This window comes from Marmota marmota, unplaced genomic scaffold, assembly GCF_001458135.2.
Source record: "Marmota marmota marmota unplaced genomic scaffold, marMar, whole genome shotgun sequence".
NCBI classification, from domain to species: Eukaryota; Metazoa; Chordata; class Mammalia; order Rodentia; family Sciuridae; genus Marmota; species Marmota marmota.
Genome location: NW_026000108.1, coordinates 52,332,593 through 52,360,071, shown reverse-complemented (window position 1 = coordinate 52,360,071; position 27,479 = coordinate 52,332,593). Strand labels below are relative to the sequence as shown.

The window sequence follows — 27,479 nt, the reverse complement described above, 5'->3', positions numbered from 1 at the left end:
AACAAGGAACAATCTAAATGTCTTTCAGAAGAGTGACAAAGGCATTTTACCACTACCAGCTTTCAAAATCAAACAACAAAAGGCAATTCCAAAGCTAGAACTCTGGTATCCTTAAGAAATAGTTAATGTACTTTCCTGAACCACACTGCACAGAGTTAACATAAATCTATAGGCTTTATTTTTGAGATAGGAAAAATAAATTTACTCATTTTAAATGCAAAGAAAAATATTCTAAATGCTGATGTGAATATGAAGGCAGTAAAATTAGAGCTTTATATATTACAGAGTAAAGCTCCTATGTTCTCCTTTTCAGACCAATAAATACAGATTAAATGTAAAGCTGCATTATCATCTTGTGGCATGGACTCTAAATATTTAAAAACCAAAACAAAGTAGTCAAATATTCAAATAGCCCTTACATTTAGATAATTCAACTTTATACAGGACAAAATTTCATATGTAACTCAAGAAACTGAAATGCAAAATATTCTTCAATAAACTGTTAGCTTATGTTGATCTATTTCTATTATAGCTTATTACCAGTGGGAGGGACTGGCAGTTAATATATGGAAATAACTAGGAGGGCTAAATTTTAAGTCAATTTAGGAAGTAAAATAGAAAATTCTACAAAGTACCTCACTTATAGAAGACAAAAACAGATTGAAAATCTGAAATAAATAAGAGAACAAATCAGAGATCAAGGTAGACCCCAAAATGTTATCAGATGTATAAATACTTAAACAAAATACCAACATAATTCTACCTTATCACATAAATTCTTAGAGAAAGTATTCTTTTATGTCCACTAATGCATAATAAGAAACTGGCAATCAGACAAGAAAAAAGTAACAACAGGTAAGTGTCAATCTTTACCAATTTATTTTATACAAAACAGTAGCAATGTAGAATATGGGAATTATCTTCTGCTGCCACACACGCCAAGTTGTGAACATTCCAAGCCAATGTATACAGTTTAGAGGGAAAGGCTAAACAATAGCATCAATCATGCTACTGAACATAGGAATCTTTTCTTTAAAAAGATTAAAAATTAGATAGCAATGTCTTCTTAATATTGCTCTCATCATTGAAGACTAAAAAATAAAAAGTGACTTTATAAGTTTTTTAAAAAAAGAGGGAAAAGGAGAAACCAAGAGGCTGCTACAACACTGCCATATAGTCAAACCATCATACTTCAATATTTGCATACTTGATAGCAGCATTATTTTTACTGAACCGTGTGCAACTACATGTAGAAACACATCAAAGCAAAATACCATGGCAGTTATCAAGATCTGAAAGAAAACAAACAAAAAATATAACTCTAGATGAATAAGCTATAAGATGAACATTTTTGGAGAATGAATCAATATCTACATTCTTGGACTGTTCCATTCTGCCCCGATAAAAGTGTCAACTGTCAACTGTGCATTTTTGGAGGATTAGAGATTTTCCAGTTCTTATTATACTGCATGCTTGAAACGAAGGGGGTAATAATAAATCCTTCTACACAATGGACTTTAAGTAGACAGCTGAAAATAAATTTACTACTTGTAAACACACACCAAAAAAACAAACAAACAAAAAGAAACAACCAAAAAAAAAAAAAGATTCTTTTTTTTTGTATCTTCAATCAGAGCTTCCAAAAGCACATTATCTTCGATATCGACCTCTCTCCCCTCGGTCTCTGTCCCGATCACATAATCGCTCTCTTTCTCTTTCTCGATCACGTCCTCTATCTCGCTCTCTGTCTCTTCTGTTATCTCTAGGGCGATCTCGTTCTCGCTCCCGGTCTCTTTCACGGGGTCTACTTCTCCGACCACTGACAACAGCTTGTGTGCGACGAAGGAAATCATCCACTCTCATATCATAATCATGCTAAAATGGGAAGAAAAGAAAGAAATGGGATAAACATGCCAAAATGTCTGAACAACACTTATTAAGTCTGGTAGAGAGGAAGATTTCAGAAAACTATAATAATTAATTCACAGAAGATATATTTTGACTGTTCAGAGAAAAAGAATTTTGATGGCTCACTAATTAAGACATTTACCACAGATAACTCAAGCCTCATCATTCAATTTCCTTGTATTCAAGTTTAATGATTCTTCCATCTAATCCCTTTAACGAGATTTAGACCAAAGTAAACACCTGGTCATGACAATCAACCATCATATTTTCCCATTATGCTAAACACTGTCAATGTTTTTGATGCAAGACTAATACTTTTTACCTTCCTTCAACTCCACAAAATACAGCAAACTCTGCCCTCTTGAGGTGAAACTAAGAAATCTTATGCTTCAGATTTTTGTTAAAGTCTACTGCTAATGACAATTTACAGATAAAATTTTTAACAAATAATTTATGGAATTTAATGAACTGTAAGAAAATAAGCACTCAGTAAGACTGAAATCTTGTCTCACACAGAGCTAAAAATGTACTGAAGGATGAAATGAATAAGGAAGGGTAAGGTAAGCAACTAAGTGAAAGGGAAAGCTGTGGTTACTTTTAAAAGCTTAAGCCTTGCTCTAGTTTTAGCTTTCTACTCTCATTTCTCAGCTCACCTTTACTTACTGAATATGTTTTGTTTTAAAAACAGCTTAAATATATAGAACATAAGATTCAAAACACAATCCCACAGCATATGTATTCTATACTTATAACATCATATATTCCTTTCATATGTAAGGAATATGTGATGTTATAAGTATAGAATATACACACACACACACACAAATTAGAAAACCTACTACAATAAAATTCCATGAAACAGAACTTGTTAAAAAGGACAATTGTATTTCAGTAAAAGAATCAAAAAGACTTCTTGTTTTAAAAATTAGGCTATCACTTAAAAAAGGCACTTTTTAAAACACCACAACCCATCTAGTAAACTAAAATTTCATCTGACACAGGCTATGTTTTTTTGTGTGACTAACTAAAAAAAGTCTACAGTTTCAGGTCCATTTATTAGAATTCTCAAATTGATTTATATCATGTTAAAGATACTACTTAAGATTTTATTTTGAATGATTACTATTCTTATGAGAATAAGAAATAACAATACATGTCTCAAAAGATTGCCCAGGAATCTATTATCCTGGCCAACTAGAATTCATAGTGGAAGATAAGAGATACTTGGCCCCTGTACAAACTCTTCATCCTAACAAGACTTTTTATTGGGGGGAGGGGGATTTTGAGGAAGACACTGTTTTTGTTCTTTGTAAATATAAGTATCAAACTTACAAGTATATGAATTACACTTCTAGCAAGTACCAGAAGACAATTTCCACTTTTAAAAAAATAAAGAACTGGGATCCTAATTAGAATCAGATGTATTCCATGTCTGTATAAATATGTCAAAATGTACTCTACTGTCATATGTAACTAAAAAGAACAAATTTAAAAATTTTTTTAAAAAATCTAATTCTAAAAACAGAAAAATAAATTTAAAAATAAAATGGAGTAAGAAATATAATAAAAATAAGCCTGCTATACATTAAAAACCTGGAAACCTCAAAAGTAGAAATTATCTTTCATTTATTCTGAAGTGATTAAAAAAATACCTTTTATATATCAAGTACATTGAATACTTATATAATTATTAGAACCAATTACTAAAGGGAGTTATTCTATTTATTAGCATCTTATTGTTGTTTCCTAATATCATAAGAACCAGATGCAAAGGAGATTAAACGTACCTGGTTATTAATCCAAATAAAATTTGTTAAAAATTTATATAACAGATAATGAGATTATCTGTTAACATAAACCATCAATACTATAAAAATTGAGACAGAACACACAAAAAACTTAGAAATACCTAGTAGTAACATTAATTACATAGTTACAGTGAAGATTTTAGTACAGAAAGAAAACATCCTAGGTATTATTTATCTTTGATAGATTATCTAATTTGAGCAGTCTTTAATTTGATTAACAAAAAGAAATACCTGTCTAAATAATCCAAAGGCTTGATCAGCCATTTTTAAAGCTCATATATTAAACACAATATGGTATCCCCATATTTAAATTACCTACAGAATTCTAAGTAGTTCCCTCACACCTTTGCATTCTCATGCACTTACTACTCGTTTATCTCTGTATCTTGCTTCATGTGGTACTGGATGATGTCCTGAGTAAGGGGGATGGGCTTGAGGAGGTGGAGCATGGTGCTGATAGTAAGGATGGTGTGGAGGCTGTTCCATTCCCGGATAGGGGGGCTAAAAAAGAAAAACCGTCTCCATAAGATTCTGCCAAGTACCCTTGAATATAAGCCATTGTTAGAATTATCCTACCCAAACCACCAACCCCAAATAATTTAATCTTCTGTACTAGCCATTAAGGTTCTTCAAAATCTCCATTTGTTGAAAACAAAGTATTTGTGATAGTCTCTCTAATCACACATTTTTAAAGATCCAACATATTTATACTTTTTAACTTATATCATTTACATTCTAATAGAAATAGCAAACATGGTATTTACTGAGAGCCAGGTAGTATCCTAAAGCACTTTAAATATCATTCATTTAATTGTCACAGAAAAACCTATGAGGCACAAATTCTTAGTTTATAAGATGGGGAAAAAAATGAGGCACCAAGTAACCTGCCTACAGTCAGAGTGCTAGTAGTTAAGGGGCACCGCAGGTATACAACATCAAGCATCCTGGTACTAAAATCACTGATCATCACTTGGTAATATTGTTCATCATAGTATTTTTGGTGTCTCCAGTCCTGTTTGAGTCACTCAATTTTCAAAAGAATTTCAAATGTTAACTGTTTTTCTTTGTGAGCAGGGTAATGAGTAGACTCTCGATCTGAACACTTGCTTTCTGGGCATTCTCCAGACCATCATTAAGAGCCCCATCCATCATCACCTGCTTAAGTACTATGCACACATTTATTCTCAAGAAATAAAATAAATCCAGAAAATAATGAAACTTTGAATGCCATTACAAAATGAAGAAAGTACAGAAGTTACTTTCATAGTATCAAGCTCATATATTAAATATTTTAATTTTACATTTTCATAGACCCCAAAGGAAAGAAATCTCATAATTATCATGATCCACATATCTGTATACGAAGTAAAAAATTCTGTATCATAAGTGGAACAAAAATCAGATGAAGAGGTCACATAATATAACATTTAAAATAAAATAAGAAACAAAAACTACTTAAACTACCAAGTTTTCCTTTCTTGGAAATTAACACTTCAGTTAACCCTTATATCTTAAAATAAACTCTAAGAAGAATATCCAGTTTTCTTAAAGAAAGGAAATGATTAAAAATCAGTAATTATCAGGATTTAATCAATCTTACTTTAAACAGAAAACTAAATTTATATCAGACACTATACTAAATTTTAGATATCTCTGGCAAATTTTTCTTCTCAACAATCCTATGAGACTGATACTATTCAGTAAATGTTAAGCTATAAATGAACAGGCATAATGTCCATTTCATTCACCATTGTATACCTAAAGAAAGCTCTGCCATGTACAGAGTATTAAATATGTTTGATGAGCCAAAGAATTTTTTTAATTTTACAGACGAGAAAGAGATACATTATGAAACTTGTTCAAGGTCAGAGTTAGAGAAAAGAATATATCTGAAGGCAGAGTTTACACTAACCATAATACCCTATATTATTATACATCTCAATTATGCTTAGACTGTTAACACAAATCAATGTACTCATTAGTCTATAACTTTACAAACAGCATGCAATTTACTTATTAGCAAAAATTTGTATTAAGTCTCTTAATAGATAACTATAACCATCATGTTACAAATAAACACTCAAAGCACTAGGAACTGTAAATTAAATTCATTGAAAAAAAAAAAAAAAAGAATACAAACCATTCCTTGCCATGGTGGTGGTGGTCCCATGTTATGAAATTCCCTCACATAATCATTGTAGGACTAAAATAAAACATGATAATGTCAATAATGAATAAAAATCATCCCAGGACTACAAAACAAACCAGACCCTGGTTTTATCTACATTAAATATATAAAAGGTAATGCTTACCCCATTTAAAAACACATCTCGGCGAACTCCTGAAAATCGTCTGTTGGGAATAAGATTTGTGAAACTAAATTCAGGTAATTCATAAACTAGTTCCAAGAATGTAATTCAAAGCTAAGCAAGAGTGAACCCAACTTACCTGTCTACTTCCTGGTATCGTGGATCCTTTAAATACCCTGTTCAAACATCAAGCATTTTAGTAAATCAAATTTATATATTTTTATTATGGCACTATAATTAAGCCTTCCTTACCACTTGTTTTAATTCTTTCCATAAAATATGTACTTTAAGTGATACTATTATTATTTATTCCATTTTCAAAATTTCTTCTTAGATAATATGATAATCTAGGCAGTACCTAACTTAATGATATCACAGAATTGTAAACTACTGGAGGGGTTTTCATGTACATCTTCTACATTCATGGCCCAAATCCTGCTATAGAGAAAATTTCTTCATTGTGTACCACAGGAAAGGTAAAGAGAAGAGGAACTATCTTGAGGAAACTGTAACAGGATTTTTCTTAAAGCAAATGTTTACCTTTCACATTGAATACATACAGGTCTTGCTAAGTAAACCACAGATATGTTTTAAAAAATGGGAACTCAAAAGGGGAGGGAAACAAATTGCAAAAGTTGCAAAAATGTATATATTTTAAATGAAAAAACCATGGTAGTAAGAGAAAGAAACAGCCTTTTTCCCAGCTTCTTTTAGTAAGAAGCCAGCAAACTGAAGCATAAAATGTTGGAGTGGCCATGTTAATGGGAAAAAACTACTTGCACTACTGCAACACAAGACCCCATTTTAGGAAAGAATAAGGCTTGTATTAAAAGCCACTTGTTATAGAAGAGTACTATATTGCTAACACCAAGTCCCAAATTGCTAGGTTTAAAAGTGTATCACTGTGTTCTAAATATGATATCCTTTGTTGAATAAAAATTCCAGTGAAGAATAGACTAACTGAAAGCTGCATTTAGATTACAGACCAAGTATTTTCCATTATTCTGCAAAATCATGAAGTTTTTTATTTAAAAAAAAAGTATAACTTGAGTTTCCGATTAAAGCTATATAATACATAAAACACTAAGTATCACAGAAACAGAAAAACATAATAAAGTATACAGTCACTATTTACCCTAACTACATTTAAATCTTGAACTTGTGTGCAGATATATTTCCATTTTTGCAAAATTAGCAATTTCGGATAATTAAGAGATTATGATGACTCACACTGGAATAGATTAAACCATCTTATCAGAGCAGGGGAAGAATTACTAATGAGAAATATTAATAATTTCCTAATGTTTAAGTAGTCATGTCTTAAATTTTCTTCATTTTTAAAACTACAGGATTATGACAGAAATTTTTTGTTTTGTTTTGTTTTGTTTAATAATTTAAGTCAAATATCTGCAGGATTATAAAATATTAACCTGGTCTCTGGTGAAACTCAGGGGGATAGTCAATCCTTGGTTTCTTTCTGCTGTTATGAATATCATAATCTTCTGGTCGACGCCTACACAAATTAGACACATTAGAAATTAAACCAAAAACTGCTGGGAGAACAAACAGCAAAGCAAGAGTTTTTGATAGAGATAAGTACAAAGAATAGCCCATTACTTCCTTTAAATAACATTAATTTTTGGCAATCAGATTATCTTAAAAATTCTTAATTTTAATTTCAAATTATGTCCTATAAACCAAACCTTGAAAGTACCACTGGAAGTAGGCATTCTCTGCAATATCATGCTGAGACAGCCACAGAGTAATCTGATCAAAACATGTAAATCATATTTTAGATGTCTAATCAAATATATCCAGATTAACAATAAAAACACTTTCCCAAATAAAGCCACCATTCAGGTGAAAAAGAAAGGTGGGTGGGTGGGAGAAGCATACCATCATCATACAACAGGTAATTCTAAAATCTATATATTTAAGTTATTAATGTCACGTTAGTTTAAGTCTAAACAAAATTAAAAACTGCATAAATATTTTCCCTCTGCCTTGCACAAAATTACACTTTTCATATGATCATACAGAAAGTTTGATATTTAGAAAGAGCTACTGTACAGGAAAGTTTAAAATAAAACTTAGTATTTTGAAAAACTAATTTCTTAATATTTCTTAATAGCATTTATTCTATATTTAATAACATTAAGAAATTAAGGAAATTTTTTTCCAGAAACAATATAAATTCGCAAGTAATGCTCATGAGCTTTAACAGAATTCATAAAACTAGTTCAAAGTATATTCTTTATAAGGTGAAACTGTACTGTTTGCAGAGGGCTGCTCTTTATTGTCTTTCATAAATCTTAATGGCTAATGTAACATAATAAAATACACTGCAATTTATTTGGCATTAATAAAGAGCTAAACAAAATTTTTAAAAATCCAAAATATTTAGTAAATTTGTCTTTTTAACATTAATGTCAAATAAAAATTGTAGTAACCTAGCATCACTAGTTTTTCAGCTATTTCTCTGAACACTGACTGCTTTTATTAATGTTTGCAACACAAGTTCACTCAAACTTCAGTTAAGTGCAATAACCCCAACCCCCCCCCAACAGAATAAAAACAGTTGAATCTACAATAAATACTATGAAAATTAAAAGCTGGTTTAAAAAATAAACATACCGCTTTCTTGTAGTTTGGGGAGTGCATTTACGACCGGTATAAAACATGATAGTAACAGTTCATAAGGTAGTCCAACTACTGACTTTAAGCTGTAAGCCACATACATAAATGGAGGCCCTGGCAGGCTTGAGAGAAGGTGTAGTGGTGTAATAAGTATAGTTTGCAGTCCATTGCAAAACTGAGGTAAAAACTTCACTTGTATAAATTGTATTGCACAGGAAACCTCTTAGCTTAAACTTCAAAAGACATCTTGGTGCTCAGTCCTTTTAGGCCAAAAGTAAGGGGCTCTGCCAGGTTTCCTCCTACCTACTCGACAGTGTCCTTTTTAAGCTCAAAGAAATGGGGCTCTTGTTGTATTATCTGTACCTACCGCAGGATGTTTCCACCAAAAGGAAACTTAACCAAAGGTTTCATCCCATCAACCACATATCCAATAGTCTTTAGCAGAATATTTTAGATTTAGCTGTATGCAAATCTATACAGGGGAAGGTGTTGGGTAGAAGGGCTTAAATCAGTCCTTTGCAAAGACTTCTCTCCAATTCTGTAACAAGTTAAACCCCCTTTTCCTGGAAAATGCTGTTAAGTTCATAAAGTAGTGATCAATAACCATGGCGATCCTCTAAAAAACACTTTTAAGTCCACCGGTACTGCCAGCATCTGGAAAAGTTGTAAACAGACACAGCAACAGCCCTTCGTTTTGGTTTGTTGCCGGGTCTCCCAGGGCCACTTGATTCCCTTTGGAAAGAACCTATTGTTTTCAGAAGCTCAGCAAGATGTATGATTTCACTGGGTACATGTTAGAGAATATTTGGCAATGGGGTTAACACATCACGGTGACAAAATTTCAAACAGTCCCAATAATGCTCTTCTTGAATATCAAAATAACTTAAAAATATTTTATCCTCTAAATGAGGCGTCATCTTCTGAAAAAATATTAGTGATCCTTTATAAAAGTCCCATATCTGATAAGGATTATCCAGAGACACACCTGAAAGAAAAGGCTTTTTACAAAATATTAACAATTTTTGCAAATAAAGACTTCCGCCTCTTCCTCCTTTCTAGCCTGTTCTTAGCAACAAATGCCTACCTCATTTCACTTGTGTACTGTGTTATCAGAGTACTAACTAATCTAACTGGTTATCACTCTTTAGCAAATAATTTTTTTCTGCATAAGGTAAGATCCCCATTTTCCTCTTGAAAAATGACTGAGACCAAGGTGACCATGTGAAATCCTCAATGAAGCCACAAACTAGTCCATGCAGCTTGATTTGAGGATTTTCTCTTTCTTCTTTACCGCAGGAAAAACTTTTGACGAATCATATTCCTCCATCATGTTATCCTGATACATGTGCCTATTATCAGTCCAAAGAACGTTTCTAACCTTCCCACATCCCGGACTGGTTCTCGACGGGATGGACGTCCTCTTGATCTGGGCTGAGAATGCATTCTTCTCTTGTGACGCATTTTATGAATGACCTGATACAAGTCAATACTTTCATCGGGGGGAAATAGAAGACAAAGCTGGGTTCCACATTCAAGTTCAATTTCCTGGAATAGGAAAGTAGCAATTTTTAAGACAAAAACAGGAGAACCCTTTTTAAGACTTGCATTTTCCTGATGTATAAGAACAAAACTTGACTTGGAGGATTGCTTCCCAAGGCTGATGATAATGAGATTCCAGTAAAATTTCAAAAAGTATTACACAAAAGATTCAGAAAACCTTCTCAAGGTATTTCATGAAGGGTAAATTAAAAGTATAGAATCTTCACAGTAAAATACACAAATGCTACTGCTTAACTCTTTAACAATCATCCTCTAAAATTAAAGGAATATTTCTTTGTGTAAAATACAAATACATCAGGACAAAGCCATCAATCTTAATACAGTAAAGAAAAAATACATGTTAGTGTGTGTGTGTGTGCCAACAACTTTGATAATTATGCACTGAAATACATCAGAATAATTATAAAGGCAGACAAACTTGCAGGCTTTTAAAAAGTCAATGCTATTTTCAATTAATATACTGAAATAGACTAACCACAAAGCAGATTTAATCATAACTTCAAAACTTTAGTCTTAGTTTCAATTACCAACATTTTCATTTCTGAGGATGAAACATTCAGTATTATCTGTGAAAGCTATAAGGATGTCAAAGGTTTGTTTAGAAATCACTATTTAAATCACTACATACTCTTTTAGACTTTAACATCTGAGTGTGTGTGTCTTTGCAGAAGCCTACTCTATTCAAAAAACATCAGCAAAGATGTTAAATGGCCGTTCTAAAATGTGTTATACAAGTGTGGAATTTGTTTAAAAAATGACAATATTATGAAAAAAATTAAAAACATGCCACATCAATCATTTTCCTTTTAATTTTATCAATGAAAGTACTACATATAAAGCAATCTATATTTCAACATAGATGTCTTCTTAGTTAAAAATTATCATAAACTCCAAATAAGATTTCCCCTTAATTTTTTATAGTTCATTTCTTTCAGAAATGGTTTTAAAATATCCTTCAATCAAGATTTCTAAAGTAGTTGGTTAATTTTATGTTTTTAAAGAATTAATCAAAACAACAAACCTGTCCATCGCGTCCTATCTTTACTGGCTTATGTTCATTCCAAGGATTGGTGAGATGAGCCGACTTAGTAAAGGGTAATTCACGCCTAAATACAAAATAATATCAATTACTTTCTTTTGTGTAATCTAGTAAGGACCTTACACTACTACAGTAGTGAATCCCTATTTTAACTGTGACTTAAATGTGACTGAAATTTTTAAAAATCACAGCAGTTCTGCATATCCCCTACAAAGAGCCCCAGGGACAGCCCCTTCTTCTACATTCTCCAGTTTCCTCAAAAAACAAAAACAAATAGATGTTCCTTGCCTTTTTTTGTTTGTTTGTTTGGTACTGGGGATTAAACTCAAGGTGCTTTGCCACTGAACTACAACTCCAGCACGCCCCCTCTTTTTTAAAATTTTCAGACAGGGTCTTATTAAGTTTCTAAGGCTGGTCTCAAATTCGTGATCCTTCTGCTTCAGAAACCTCAGTCACTGGGATTACAAGTGTGTGCCCACCATGTCCCGCTACTCCTTTACCTAAATGAGATTAAAGCCTAATAACCCTGGTAAACTGAAAATATCTCAAATCAAAAATACATTTAATACTCCCGGTCTACCAAATATAGCTTAGCAATGTATATGATGCAGAGTATTGGTTGTTTACCCTTACAATGGCACCACTGGCTGGCAGCTCACCAACCTATCTAACATAACAAAAGAGTACTGAATATCACTAGACTGGGAAGAGATCAAAATCAAACTTGAAGTATGGTTCCCACTGAATGATTATCATTTTACAGAACTGTATCAAAAAATTCAAGCTACCGTAAGTCAAGAACCATTTGTAGAGTGTTTAAGAGCATGGGCTTAATTAAGAACCAAGACAATTTAGAGTTTAAATCCCAGGTCTCTTTCAACAGCCTGAGCTTCTTCATTTTACAAATAAGGATATAACTATTTGTATTATTGTTGCTTATGTAGTTTGCAAATGAAATGACATATAAAACAGTTAATATATCCCTTGTGTATAAAGAACAAATTTTTTAAAAGTATAATTTAGTATTTTCATAGCTCTTTTTCAACCTAGCACAATGCTAAACACAAAGATGACACATAATAAGCACTTGTTATTTGCCAATTAAAAAAAATCAGTTGATAAAGGTTTTACTCATGCATAAACAAACATCAAATTAATGAACTTTTCACTCTACCTACAATACAAAATAAACTGCTCAACAAAAAAGCATACAAAGATGAATAAGATAAATAGCAGATAATTCGCCCCAACCTTTATTCCAGGTAGAAAGACTATCTTTAATAACACATGAAAAGATTAAAACATCCAGAGGCAGAGCTCCATATTTATTTGTATTTTGTCCTACTTTTTTTTTTTTAGATTTTTCTTCTAAACTACCTACCAATTTAAAACAATTACAAGAAAAAAATAAATGAAAACCTACAGTCAACAAAATATAAGAAGGTTACAGATTATTACTCAATGAAATTCTCAATTATTAGCAACAAAATGCCCAAGATCCAAAGTAAAAGCATATGTCAACCCACATGCATCATTTGGGGCCGAGATTCTTTGGTGGCATTGGCTCTAACTAGATTCATTTTGCTCATTGTTTGGACAAATTAGTTTAAATCTCAGCCAGTTTATCAATGAAAACGGCAAAACCTTATTTTGAGCTAAATCCAGGCAGCAACTTGAAGTCAGTCATTATTTATGCCTTTCTTATCTGGTCTGAAATTTATTCTGTGACTAGTACCTAAGCCATTAGGAATTTAACACATATTGGAGGTAGTGGTCCTCAGCACTACATTTTATAATCAGAGACTACTGATGCAAGTAGTCCCTGAACTATACCCCCCAAAAACTTGAGTTATTATTAAATCCACAAGGCACTTAAATAAAAGTCTAATGATTACCATAACTGAAAAGAAAGAATATTACTAGCAATTACTTATTAAAGCAAAGCACTGAGCATTCATACTCATGAAAGTTTAATTCTTTTATTTCTGGGATAATCAAATGTAATTCTCATTTTATATAGAAAACTTAACTTGGAACATTCAAGGTACTTATATCAAGGAAATACCAAGTGCCATCCAAAACTATTAAGTATTCAAATTATACTTAACAGAACTTAAGATTAAAAAATTAAAATCAAAGTCTTATTTACAATGTCATTTCTTAACAAACCTATAATTTATTATTAAACAGTAAAGAGCCCAAAGCTTTTCTACCCAAAATCTTACATACAATATTAGTGCAATGAACTATTTGGGTCTATCTTTATGTTTTCTGTTGTCCTATGTGTTTCAAACTAGTAAAATAGCCAATAAGTTAAGGAAGAGGAATAAGAAAGATTAATTAGTTAATAAATGAAAAGCATCTTCGAAAATTAAGAAATAAATATTTCCTCAGCAATGAGAAAATAAAGGTTAATACAAGTAACATTCAAACAAAATCTGCTCCAATCTATCTAAAAATAAATAATCATTTTTGACTCTTTCCCCAAGAAAGCACTATCTCCAAATATTTTACAATATCACCAACGTTTCCTTTGGCTTTATAATTTCTCTCACATACATACAAAAATAATAATAATAAAATCTCTCTCTGCTAAAGAATCATCACTAACTCGTTTCCCCTGAAAATTGTCACATACTTTAGGACTACAAATCTAATTTCTAACAAATTATATATATATAAAAACCCAGGGAGGCAGTAGAGTACAGGGATATTGGCAAGTCTCATTTTTTTATTTGTTTTATCTTTCTATGTTGGTAAATGAACAATTTTTTCTATAACAATATTATATTTAAGAAATAAATCACAAACTTAACCAATTTCCTATTTATAAAAATTTAGATGACTTTAATATTTTTACATAGAAAATAAGATGGGATAAGTATTCTTTTGCATATAGCTTTTGGCTATTCAACAATTACCCTCACACTATTTCTATTCTATCATTACCCATGTATCTTCATCATTCTTCACTATACATAGCTGAGGATGGTCCATACTACTTTTCATCTCTCTCTTTTGTTCTTCCTGTCTACCTCCCATACACATAAAAAGGTCCCTATCCAACCTCTACATTTCCTCCACTATTGTTTCCATGCTCATGCTGCTTTCCTGATATAAATAGCAATTTTTCCTCTTATTTCTTAATCAATTATTCCACTGTTTTTAATATCCAGGACCCTAAGTCAACTTATAACAAAGAATTCATATAGTGCTTTGTAGATATTTAAAACCAATTTTACAGGTAATAAGATTTGTGCATGCCATGGAAAGTTGGATTACATAATTAGCTGTTTATGCGCAAAATAATGGTAAATAACTCAGTGTTCAAATAAGCCTGACTTTTTCTCATAAATAGTTAAGCCTTACTTAATCCTATTACAATAATATTTATTTTAGTAATTAAAGACTAAACAAGACATGGAAAGTTCTACCCACAAAAACCACCAACTGATCATAACTAAATCAGTCACCTCCAAAATTATTAGCCAAGTCAGAGTAATTATTTTTCCCATTCCACAATGACATGTGCATTAAATTTACAAAAACATGCCAACAAACTAAGCAACTGAAATACACAAAACTCTTCAATAAATAAATCTTTGCATTCGATATTAGACAATAAAGGCAGTGAGGTAGTCAAGCAAGTTGTTTTTAATTTTTTAACACTTCTAAAATTCATGGATTCTTATCAATCTAGGAAAGACACACACACACAAAAAAAAACGGGGTGGAGGAAGAATGAAAGAATAAATGAAATTACTATTGAATTTTAACATTCCCAACTGGTAGCCCATTCAAAACAATGGCAACTCTAATTATGTACACTAAACGATAAAATTTACCTGCAAATCCAGTCAATTTTAAAGACACCTCCCAGCATCTTAGCACTCATTCCTGCTGGAAGTACCCAGTGTATAGGAGATCCTCCATGATGTGATTCTGAAGAAAGTCTTGCAAATCCTAAGGGAATCATATCACAAAATAATATGAAGATACTAATACAATTAATGTTTCTTTATGTCCAAATTATTTTTATTCTTACCTTGAAACTTTCCACTTTCTCTGACAGAAAATATTAAAATAACACTCCTCGCAGATCTGAATGCAAGATTTAATTTTTTCTCATTTACAGGGAGTGTAGACCATACACCCTATAAAAACAATGTAAAGACCACAAATTAATAGTAAATCCAGTTAGTTACAAAAGAGCAAAGTTACTGATTTCAGTATGTTTTAAACTCAACACTATATTAAATAAAGAATTACTCACTAGCTGTCAAAATAATGTAGGAATAGATCATGAGAAACTCAGAAAAAATATGGATAAAACTACCAACTTTACAAAATCATTAAAGGAAATAGTAGATTTGGGGGGCAAATTTTATAGGCTGGGATTCTATATAATAAAACGTCATGCAAAATTACTTTAAAATCATAACCATTTACTATAGTAAAATACATGATACTTTGAGGTTAATCATAACTTGTATGTTTGTCTTTCTGAAATTATGTACCTAAACTAAATAATTTCAAATTATTATCATTAAAACCATGATGAAATTCTGTCAAAATTCTCATATTTTTCAAGTTTTTCTACCTAAGTTCAAATTTTTATGTATCAAAAGACTGAAGCCTATGTCTTTACATAGACCTAAAACAAACTGAATTCTGAAGTATTTTAACCAATACTTCTTCATGAAAAATAAAAAGAGATAAAGTAAGTCAAGAGCTAATTCAGCTCACACAAACTACATTTTCTAATTCACACTTAAGTGCTTAATTTACTTTACCTTAATTCCACTTACACTGAATAACAGAATACATTATTGCTAGATGGAATATTTGGTGTACTTGCATGTGCTTGCAAAGTTTTACAGGTAATCCTGGACTTCTTTTAGAAACAGACTATTAATACTAACAGAAATTCGGTTAGAAAAATGTTTATGTTTTGATGATTAGCTGAACATCCTGTTACTCAATTTAAACCTTGAACTGCAAAACATTACAATAGCTGGTGTAACACAAAAATATATTTTTGATTTCTTTAAAAAGAAGATTAGGTTCACAATATCCTATAGGAACCAGGCATATCTGTTTGTATAAAGTCTTGGGTGGGACTTTAAAGCTAACCCTTTTCCTCTAAATGCAAGTAAGTAACTTCTAAGAAATAAAACAAATCTCCATAAAGGAATGTTTTCTTTATAAAGCTTCTTTATAAAGCTCAAGGTATATAACAAAAACATCAACAGAAAACAAAAACTATTAACTGAAGAAACTTTTACAAGTATTAGAACAATATATTAGCAACTGGATATAGAAATAAAAATAGACCTTTAAGAGTATGAATTATACAGTCCTTCAACCTTGAACACTGTGCCTCCTCAAATCATTACCATTAGTTGCCTAACTAGCAATAAACCAGACCCCAGAGGCAAATGGGCTGTGGATCTTTAAAGCTTTAATGAAAATCACAGTATCTTATTACACTGGAGATAAGTCAAGTCTACCTTTCAATTTAAAAATTTCAATATTAGGACAGTTTAAGCAGAACTGATGACAATACCTTAGCTTTCGCAAGAGACACATTCTCATGGTTGTTACTCTTTATGAGGAAAAATCTTGCATCCTGAAGTACATATTTGAGTTTACTGGTTTGATCTGGGGGGAGGGGAGGGAGAAAAAAGAAATCCAAATTGATTACCCATAGATGATTATCATACAAAGTGATTTAAACTGTACTAAAATCAGACCTCCAGAACCCAGCTAAACTTTTAAAACTCAACAATCACCCACTCAATCTGAAAAGCTCAGCCACAATACATAATACAGCAAAGCTAAGAAAAGACAACCAGCACTGTGCAAGAAGGTAAACCTAATCTAGTGATGTTCCGATATATCAGATCAGTAATTATAGTATAAAAATAGCTGTTAAGTTATGATGAAGTTTTTATAAACCTTTTTATCAAAGACTGATACTAATCCATTAAAGTTGTTAAATGTACATAGAAATAAAAAAAAAAAAAATACACACACCCACACACACACCCCCACACCATCTCACCATGTGTGTCCAAAACTAAAATACCCTTAGTTGTTTGGTAATATGCAGGAACATGGAGCTTTCTATGGACATGAAACATGGACCTTACTAGGTAAGATACTTTTTTCCTTAACTCAATATATCGGAACATTACTACATTAAAAACAACTATTAATGGAGAACCAATAAGGCAAAATAATGACTTTATGAAGCATGCAATGAAAACAATTTCAAATTTAAATGATACCTTTTCGGACAGCACGAACGGAAGATGATAATTTCTCATGCTTCTTTTCTGAACCTGTATTTAGCCAAAGTACATTTGTTCAGATTGAGCTTTAATAGAGATAAGACAAAATTTCTACAGTCTTTGTCACATAAAATTCTCATTCAAGACAAATTATTCTTCCTGGCGCACCCACACACACAAAAAAAGTATTTCTCAATGTGTACGAGTGTTTTGTTTTTTTGGGTTGCTTGAAATTTTTTAAAAATATATTTGAACAGTTTCCCACTCAGAAAACTAGTCACTGAATCATCATCTTCCAAGGGAAAAAAAAAAGTGAAAATTCCACTTAAGCAGTAACATAACAGGATTAAAATAAGAAAAAGCTTAATTTCCTCTAGAATTATTACACTGAACATGCCAAAAATCAATACTAATAGACATCAACAAGTTCACACTAAACTACAGCCTCCACACACTTTCTAAAGCAGATTACATTAGAATGGTCAGATATAATCACAGAAGTAAAATAATATTACCTGCATATGACTCTGATGCAGAGCTTCCACTTCTATCAAAAACAATTGGTGATATGCCTCTAGCTCTCTTTCTTTCCTTCTTTTTCTCATCTAAAAAAAAAAAAAAACCCAAACAATAGTTTTTAAAATGTCACAATATAAAATGAAAACTAACACAGGTATTCAAACAAGAATGTTATTCTTATATATCTGGTTTTCACAAAGGTCTTACATAGTCCCTTCTGTTGCCAATGCTCATTACATTTGTTTCTTCAATGTCATTCCTTCTAACAATTTTCTCCCTGGATTCCTTATTTTCTAATTTAATTTAAAATCATGCTTAAAATCTGTGAGGTTTAGGGTAGTGGGGACAGAACTCAGAGACATTCATTCCACCACTGAACTACATAAAAGCCCTACCCGCTAAAATATATCACCAGCCGCTTTTATTTTTATTTTGAGACAGATTCTGCCTAAGTTACTAAGGGTGGCCTCTAACTTTGGATCCTACTTCCTTAGTTTTTGGAGTCATTGACATGCACCACTTCGCATAGCTGAGAATATTTTCTAAATTTCTTTTTGCCATCTCTGTTAGGAATATTTATTTCTTAGTCTTGAATTCTGGTTAAGTCAAATAATGTGAACTTATTTAAATGGGTAGGATCTGAAATAATTTGAATTTTAAATGAGTTTCAAGATAAGCCAGTTGTATATCAGGTGTTTGATAATACTTTTCAAATTGAATGGTAGTCTATAATTTTTATAATGAATTGCTATTAAAATTTGGTTAAAAAAGATACCTGGCTTGAACATGGTATACCCTCTTTTTTTGAGACAAGGTCTTGCTAAATTCTCCAGGATGGACTTAAACTTGAGATCCTCTTTTCTTGGCCTCCCCAGTTGCTGGGACTACAGGATTATACCACTGCTGCTGGCTATACCTAAAATCTTAATGGAAGTAATACAATCTATGTATTACTATAGTAAAGGCAGGAATCTTCAGAGGACAGAAAAAGTATGCATAACCCATCCTGTAAGAACAATTTCAAGCTTAATTTGGAACTTTATAAGAAGACTTAAAATAGAAAGCTCTTATGTTTCTTGCCATTTTAACTATATAATAATAAGCTCATTCATTCTTCAGTTGGGAGATAAGGGGTATGAAGAAAGAAAATGTACAAACTACTTTTATAAAAACAATGGGAAGCTGAAAAATAATTGCTGATCATCCATACAATATCCTACTATATAGTACCCCACAGCTAACTACTTTAAGCTTTAAATATATATTATCTCCTTTAATCCTCAGGGCAATCTCATGAGTTTCTCTCATTTTTACATGAGGAAATCTCTGCTTACTTGACCAGGGTCCAATAGTTCCTGAGCAGCTAAACATTCAGACTCATGGTCTTTTGACTTGGGATTATAAGCCCTAAACTCTATTCTTACTGAGCAAAAGCAAAAGATACCTTACTACTATAGTCATAGGTTTAGCTAGCTTAGGGACTTCTTTAAACGATTATATTTTCTCCTTGAATATTTCCTTCCAAGATTCTAAGCATTAGGAATTAGTAAGTTTAAGGGTAGTATTTCTTATTGACTTTTTAAAAAGAATGCCTTGTGGTCCCAAGTAAAAGAATTTCTTATTGATAACGAAGAACAAATATTAGAAACAGAAAATCCTGCCCAACTGTTTTTATACAATGTTAAATGTGGTAACAAATAAGAAGTCTCCAAAGAACTTTCATCTTTTTTGCATCAGTAACTTAAGTTTATAGTCCTGTGCCTCAATTATTACCCTCAGATCAAAAGAACATTCATCTAACAATGCATTATCAACTACTGTGTAGTCTGTAAATTACTAATAATTCTGAGGAAATACAGATAAAGTAACTGGTGTCTAGAAATGTTACAGTAACTACAAGTAAACTATGATCCCTTGTATTTCATTAAAATCTGACACCTCCTAATCAAGGAGTTCCAAATCTATTCTTTTTTTTTTGTTATAAAGAAAAACTATAAGAAAAATAACTGCCTGCATATTTATGTAGTATCTAAAACAGGTTCAGCATAAGGGATTTTCTAATTAGAATTTTCCAATAATAAGGAAAACAAGAATTCCAGGGTTGCTAGGAATTGAGTACGGGGAGCTTTATGAGCGAGGTACATTTCCAGTCCTTTTTATTTTGAGACTGAAGATCTTGCTATGTTCTTGAGGCCAGCCTCAAAATTGTAAGCCTACTCCTCAGCCACTCAAATTGCTAAGTAACAGGTATACCATGTTCAAGCCAGGTATCTTTTTTAACCAAATTTTAATAGCAATTCATTATAAAAATTATAGACTACCATTCAATTTGAAAAGTATTATCAAACACCTGATATACAACTGGCTTATCTTGAAACTCATTTAAAATTCAAATTATTTCAGATCCTACCCATTTAAATAAGTTCACATTATTTGACTTAACCAGAATTCAAGACTAAGAAATAAATATTCCTAACAGAGATGGCAAAAAGAAATTTAGAAAATATTCTCAGCTATGCGAAGTGGTGCATGTCAATGACTCCAAAAACTAAGGAAGTAGGATCCAAAGTTAGAGGCCACCCTTAGTAACTTAGGCAGAATCTGTCTCAAAATAAAAATAAAAGCGGCTGGTGATATATTTTAGTGGGAGATCCCCTAGGTTCAATCACTAGTACAAGCATATGAGCAAGCAACAAGCAAGAAAAGGAAGAAAGAGAAAAATATTCTCTACTTCTGTGGGTGATGGAGAACACACACTTGCCACAATAATAGGACATTCATTCATATTATTGATGTATTATTTTATTCCCTATCCATTATAAAATATAAAATATGCATATTCCATTAGTTTGCAAATGCATAATGGGAAGAAAGATTCTGGAAATTTTTACATCAAATCCAATTATTCATCTATTTGGTTAAACTAATTTTTAACCCTTTAAAAATAAGTCTAAACTCTAAAACCTAAAATTCAAATGAATAAAAGCTGAAAAATCGGCTCTAATATTTGTACATATCAAGAGCATAACTTACTAACAATATACTATCAATGGCAAAATTCTACTATAATGAAACTAAATACATTTCAAAAAAGAATTTCTATTATATTCTAATTGTTAGTACCTTTTGCTTATGTAGCAAATCGGATTACACCTGGCATAAGACAACCATTAGGCCAAAACTATACAGTGCCCAGGGGTCTACAAGTACTCTGACCTTTCTTTCTTACTGTACCCTCTAAATTTCCCTCAAAGAAAGGGTCCCCTCAGCTTAGTGACTGCAACTACCAACCAGACAACATTTCTGTCTCATGGATCAACTAGAAGTAGAGGAAGGATGATACAAAACAGCTTACCCAATCTTTTCACAAAAATTTTATATTCTTTTTTTCCTCCATCATAAACCTTGACACCTCAGCCCTCTATAGACCTGTCTCTGTCAACTCAGAGGTACAGAAATGGAAGATGAAGTTTGTGATCCCAAGGAAAAAAGAGGAAGAAACTGTTTGGTTTTGCTGCCGCATAATGGAAATCTAGGATGGATCTACCATGCAATGTTGTAACACCTTGTGGGAGGGCTTTCATGTAAATATACTTCAAGTACATCAATATTAAAACAAGTTGTTGTCAACTGTATTATTAATCCTAAGAACACTACATTGAAAGGTGAAATACTTCTTCCACATAAACAACTGGATTTGTGCTAATTTATAATAAAACCAGTTTGTAGCTGAGAAATACCTTTACTGATAATGCAAATCTTATTCAAAATTATTCATATATATTGCTAATACCGAATAATATACAATTAGCAACAATACAACAAAATCACAAAACTATCCTATTCATGTTCCCTATAACCTCAAAAATGCATACTTTAATTTCAACACATTCAAGAACAAAACCAATCAGTTCCTTAAAAAACTTTTTTTTAAAATTTTACATATAAAAGAGTGTACCTGATCCATCTGTGCCTGAGCCAGATCTGACAGAACCATCTGTAAAGGAAACAGATTCAGAACCAGAGTCACTGGCCTCACTTCGAGTATCATAATCATTTCCCTCTTCCTTCTGGTCTCTCTCATCCTGTTCATATTCTTCCTCTTCCTCCTCTTCCTCCTCCTCTTCCTCTTCTTCTTCTTCCTCCTCCTCCTCCTCTCCATCTTCATCCACCTCCTCATCTTCCTCCGCATCTTCTTCTACCTCTTCATCTTCCTCTACATCTTCTTCCACTCCTTCCTCTTCATTTTCAGTGTTATTGCCTTGCCCATCAGAAGAACCACTGCTGCCGGTCTCATGGTCGGAGCCATATTCTTCAGAGTTCACTTCTTCCTTAGAAGATTGGCTGGATCGGCTTGGACGTCTATCAACTTCAAGCCCAATTCTCTGATGTTTAAAGAAAAAGGGAATCAGCAGTCACATAACAGACAAAGTCAAGATGAATAAACAGTTCTAAAGCCTCAAAAAGAACTGCTTTCTGTTTTATAATTGCAATAATATTTACTACCTCAGAACCATCCGGTGTAGGAGATTTGCCTCTCCTTTCAGGATCTCTTTTCCGTAGACAAGTTTTTTCAGGTTGACTCTTATAAGGTTCTCTGGAGGTACTGCTTGATAGACGAATTTTCCGGTCAGCTTCTAGACGCTTGTTTCTTTCAGATCTTTGATATTCCTCATTTTTATACTCTGTGACTGACTTTCCTTTAGTACTAACTATTCTTTTGTTATTGCTAACAGATGAGCTTAGGGGTTTAGAAACCAATTGTCTTGAATGGACAGAAGGCTTTTGTCGTTTTGTGTCAGTAGATTCCATCCGGTCAGTTTTTCTTTTTGACCCTTTAAAATACAATTTTAAAAGACATATAAAAGCTTTCCATTAATTTCACCAAAGATTTACAGACTCAAAATGTCTTCTGAAATATTTTTACTCTAGAATTAATTTAAAAGAAAACTAATTATTGAACTAAATTTGTACACTTAAAAAATATAAATTACTTACATGGAATAGGTTCTGTTATGTGGAACATAGTTTATGTGCTTTTATGAACTGCGAAAAGAAGTTATAAAAGCACCTTCCGCATCTTCATTTTCTTAAGAAATTTTATTTCCTCTACTTACACTGTTGCTTTGACAATAATAATAGAAATATCACATACCCTTTTTTTCATTTTTATCTTGTTCACTCTCTGGATTATAAAGTTCATCATCCTGTTCTGGTACTTCAGTTAAAATATCATCTAGAACATTAAGTTCTCCATCTGCAAATAAATTTTAAAATTAGGGAAAAATCATTATCGTTAAGCATTTGAGTACTTAAGAACATAACCCTTAAAAGGAAATTTTATTTCAGATCAAGACACAAAATAAATTTCTATAGAAAGCAAAGTATATGTACTTAGTACAGAGCTCTAGTCTATAAAGTTAGGAATATACATATCTCATAAGGCATGAAAAAATGGTAAATACCAACTTGTTTAAGTAATCAAACTTGGCATTACTAGTAATGGGACAAATCAACATCATGAACCTTCTAGTATAATGCACTAAGAATAAGAAAAACTTCTATGACATTCCTATACAAAATACAATATCTTAACCATGGGAGGAAGCATCAAAATAAAAGGGCATCTAGGGTTGGGGGTGTAGCTCAGTGGTACAGTACTTGCCTAGCACATGTAAGGCACTGGGTTTTATACTCAGTACCACATAATAAAGAAAGGTATATTGTCCATCTACAACTAAAAATTTTTTTAAAAAGGACATTCAAATACATTTACAGAAACATAATTGAACACAGTCCATAATCTGAAAGTAACTGGAAAATCTCATGAAATCTAAACAGTTTGTAGATTAGATAATCAATGTTAATTTTGTAATTTTGATAATACTATAATTAAGAAAATTCTTAATTTCAGGAAATATACTCAAGGAAAAAATTGTGCCTGTGTGCATAGATTCACAAATATACACGGAGAAAATGAGAGATGGAGGAAGACAGAAAGAATGAGATAAACACAAATGAGATAAAATGTTGACCTTTACAGAATGTGATTGAAGCTTATAAAAAATTTCTTTGTCATATTCCTATAGCTATTCTATTTATCTGAAATTATATCCAATTAAAAAGCTAAAAAAACCTACTAATACACTAAACAAATAAGTTTAGATCCTGCTGGTATAGACTATAAAAGTACCATTTGTTCAGAAAAAGCAACTGTAACTACACTGACACAGTCAATGATCACAAAAACGAGGAACTCAGTTTTGTCTCCCTACCCCATAATGCAGGACTCAAATCAATATTAAAAATACATACAAGTGCCACCTTCAATTGATTTTTTAAATATATTGCACTAAAGATAATGGTAAATGTTTTAACATTAAGCAGTGGCAAAAGGATGTATAAAGTTATGAAACTCAAAAGACAAAATAAGTATATTCATGGCTATAGCCAAAAAGCAAAGCCCATTGAAAGTCAAGTTTATTAGCTTGGACTCTATAGTCAAGTTAAATGGTTTTCAAATTTCCCCAAAGGGGAAATAAACAGTGACTGAAGATACCTCAAAAAGTTAATACAGGCAATAAGAAGAGAAACAAGGTTACACAGAAAATGCAAATGGTAAGTTTCTATTTAAGAAAGATATTTGAAAATTACTATGTTTAGAATGGCATAACATAATTTGGGGGGAGGTATAAATACTAATCTGTACTTCACCGTTTTCTTAAAATGTATATTTTATGAGTTGTATTTCTGTTCAATTATTTTTTAAATGCAATTGAAAATCAAGATAAGCCCAACAAAAAGGCTTTTCTCATCTAGATTTGTATTATACTAAAGAAAAAATTCAAGATCTGAATGGTGGCAAGTACCATTTTTAAGCTTTATCTGGTAAAAATAAAATAAAAACACATTAAATAGTTTGATAGCAGCAAAACAAATTTTGCAAATGTTTAATAATTATTGGTTCACAGTTCTATCAGTAAAGAAAGTGGAATCAACAAGTCTTGACAGAATCAAATACATTTGTAAAAGACAAAAAGAAAAACTGAAAAACTATCAAAAACAAATAATACAGTGATACACACATCTTTTCATGGAGTCATTGATTTCAATTAGAAATATCAACCCAAAAGCCTGAACATTCACATGAAATTATATATTATGTGCTAAATAAAGAAAAATTATGGTAAATTTCAGCAGCATGCCTAAATCATGGTTATCCTTTAAAAAGAGTATATTGCTCAAAAAAGTTTAAACATTCAAATTCAGATACTGGTTATAGTTGTAGAAAGCAACTACAGACTTTTTCAATGTAACAAATATAAACCAATGTTTACTTAATAAAATATCTTGTCATTTGAACATTTTAGCACTTTCACACATATCACACAGACATCATATGAAGCAATTAAGAACTGTTTATCATTCATTACTTTACAGATAAAGAAAGAGCGCAGAGGTTCAAGTTGACCAAATACAGTTGTTTAGTACAGATGGATGCAAGTTCAGACTTCCAAAACCTATAGTCATTTATGAAGGAACATTAAACACACTTTTAAGCAACATATAAAGGGCACCACACAAATGCAAACATCAAAAGGTAGTATGCTCTAAATTAATTTCAAATTAGAACATCAGAATGTTCTAACATCAGTATTTCCTACATTGTAAGTTATGTTTTAATTTACTTAATACTAAAAAAATACTAAAAAATCATCAGTAGCATCCACACTCGATGGTGTACATAGTTTTATCCATGTTATTCTTAGATTAATAAACCTGTGTGGTTTTATCACAAATTAGCAAACTAAATCTTGAACAAATTTGGCCCATGACTTGTGTTTATGTATGTCCTGCAAGTAGAAAGCGTGTATTTAAGGTGTCTTTGAATTTCCTGAGCCATTTTTTCAACCAGATTCTAACAAACCCTGTCCCTCTTGATTACATAATGATCAGGCTACATGATACATAAATCCTGGTCCAGAAGGCAAAACCAAATCCTCTTTCTTTGATAAAATAAGTACATGCATGCCCTAATTATCTATGGCTGCATAAGATATCACCCCAAAACTTGGTGGGTGAAAACAGTAACAATCATTTTTCATTACTCGTGGTTTTGGGGATTAACTAGGGTTCTCTTATGTGGTTGTGTCAGATGACTGGGGATAGAAGACTTGCTCATTCACATGTCTGGCTAGGGTCTAGGCTGGGATGACTAAAAATAGGTAGAGCATCTTAGACATTTCTCTCCAATGACAACTCTCTATTATGGCAGTTTTAGGTAGGGGTATTTCTTACATGGTGATTTAGGGATCTAAATGTCTATGTTCTAACACAGAAAAGACCAGGCAGATCTCAACACTCAGAATAGTATTTTATTCACAGAGGTAATTATAAAAAAAGCCTATTAGGTTCAAAGATAGGGGGTTTACACATCCTTTATTGTTGGCAGGAGTGTCCATCTTCATAGACTAAGGTACAACATCACTGATAGAATATTATGGAACCATCATCATATATGTGGTCCACTGTTGACTGAAATGTTATTTTAGGGCCAGGAAGTGGAAGGCTAAAGCAGACAAAATTCTATTCCATTGGATCTGCTGCACTAACAGAATGCAATCACTATTGTCACATTTCCAAATTTTTCAATTGAAACACCCAGTTCAGATTTTATTTGGAATTACCTGACTTAAATATTGCCTCAGCCAGATGAGGTGGTATAGGCCACCTCATAGTCCCAGCAACTTAGGAAGCTGAAACAGAGCACCTAAAGTTTCAGACCAGTCTAAGCCCTGCCTTGAAAATAAGACTTGGGGTTGTAGCTCAGAGGTAAAGTTCCTTTTGGGTCAATCCCCAGTAGCGCAATAAATAAAGTAACTAAATTAAAATGTTGTTTCAATTTTTCAAAAAAGTAGACTGCTAGCTTTAATCTTTACTTTCACAGTATTTATGCTTATGCGCTGCATTATGTTTACTGATAACAAGCTAGCAGAATCTTGGTTAATTTCACCAACTATTGGCAAACAGTTTGAGATGAAGATACTGATTTCCAAGTATAGGAGGTAAAACAAGGAAATAAAAAGAACAAAACCCATTATTTTTAGAGTTTATTAAGACTAAAAAGATGCTAAAAGGCGTTTCTGTTGCTTAATTGTGGGATTTTTGTTTTAGGTAAACATGTGAACTGCTTTTCAAAGTAGTGTAGCCTCTAAGGCGACAAAATCTCGTAACTCTGAATTCATATTTAATTCATTCTCCATTATACCAGAAATTTAGTTTAATTTTGAAATTCCTGGCCCAAGAAAGTCACAAATCTTAACTTCAAGTGTAGAAAATTAACCTTTATCTGGAACAAAGTCATTTTCCTAATCACTGAAGCTTGTGGGTCTCAGAGATACGGGGG

At 32.0% G+C, this 27,479-nt stretch overlaps 1 protein-coding gene across 4 annotated transcripts in view; it reads right to left on the bottom strand.

The window, feature by feature from the left end:
• Positions 1–856: 856 nt before the first annotated feature.
• The window catches only part of Ythdc1 (YTH domain containing 1), a 30,199-nt gene continuing 3,576 nt past the window's right edge, over positions 857–27,479 (bottom strand). Inside the window, exons 2-17 of one of the 4 annotated variants that reach the window (XM_015482152.2) lie at positions 23,229–23,330; positions 22,580–22,908; positions 22,032–22,458; positions 18,070–18,159; positions 17,552–17,605; positions 16,828–16,922; positions 15,307–15,415; positions 15,107–15,224; positions 11,244–11,328; positions 10,041–10,207; positions 7,456–7,538; positions 6,165–6,201; positions 6,029–6,092; positions 5,857–5,919; positions 4,083–4,217; positions 857–1,875 (exon numbers count right to left, since the gene is read on the bottom strand). In XM_015482152.2, coding sequence (XP_015337638.1) covers positions 1,651–1,875; positions 4,083–4,217; positions 5,857–5,919; positions 6,029–6,092; positions 6,165–6,201; positions 7,456–7,538; positions 10,041–10,207; positions 11,244–11,328; positions 15,107–15,224; positions 15,307–15,415; positions 16,828–16,922; positions 17,552–17,605; positions 18,070–18,159; positions 22,032–22,458; positions 22,580–22,908; positions 23,229–23,330 — 2,183 coding nt within the window. In that variant the 3' untranslated portion in view covers positions 857–1,650. The remainder of the gene's footprint in view (positions 1,876–4,082; positions 4,218–5,856; positions 5,920–6,028; positions 6,093–6,164; positions 6,202–7,455; positions 7,539–10,040; positions 10,208–11,243; positions 11,329–15,106; positions 15,225–15,306; positions 15,416–16,827; positions 16,923–17,551; positions 17,606–18,069; positions 18,160–22,031; positions 22,459–22,579; positions 22,909–23,228; positions 23,331–27,479) is intronic. The other 3 variants (XM_015482153.2, XM_015482154.2, XM_015482155.2) reach the window with 3 other exon arrangements.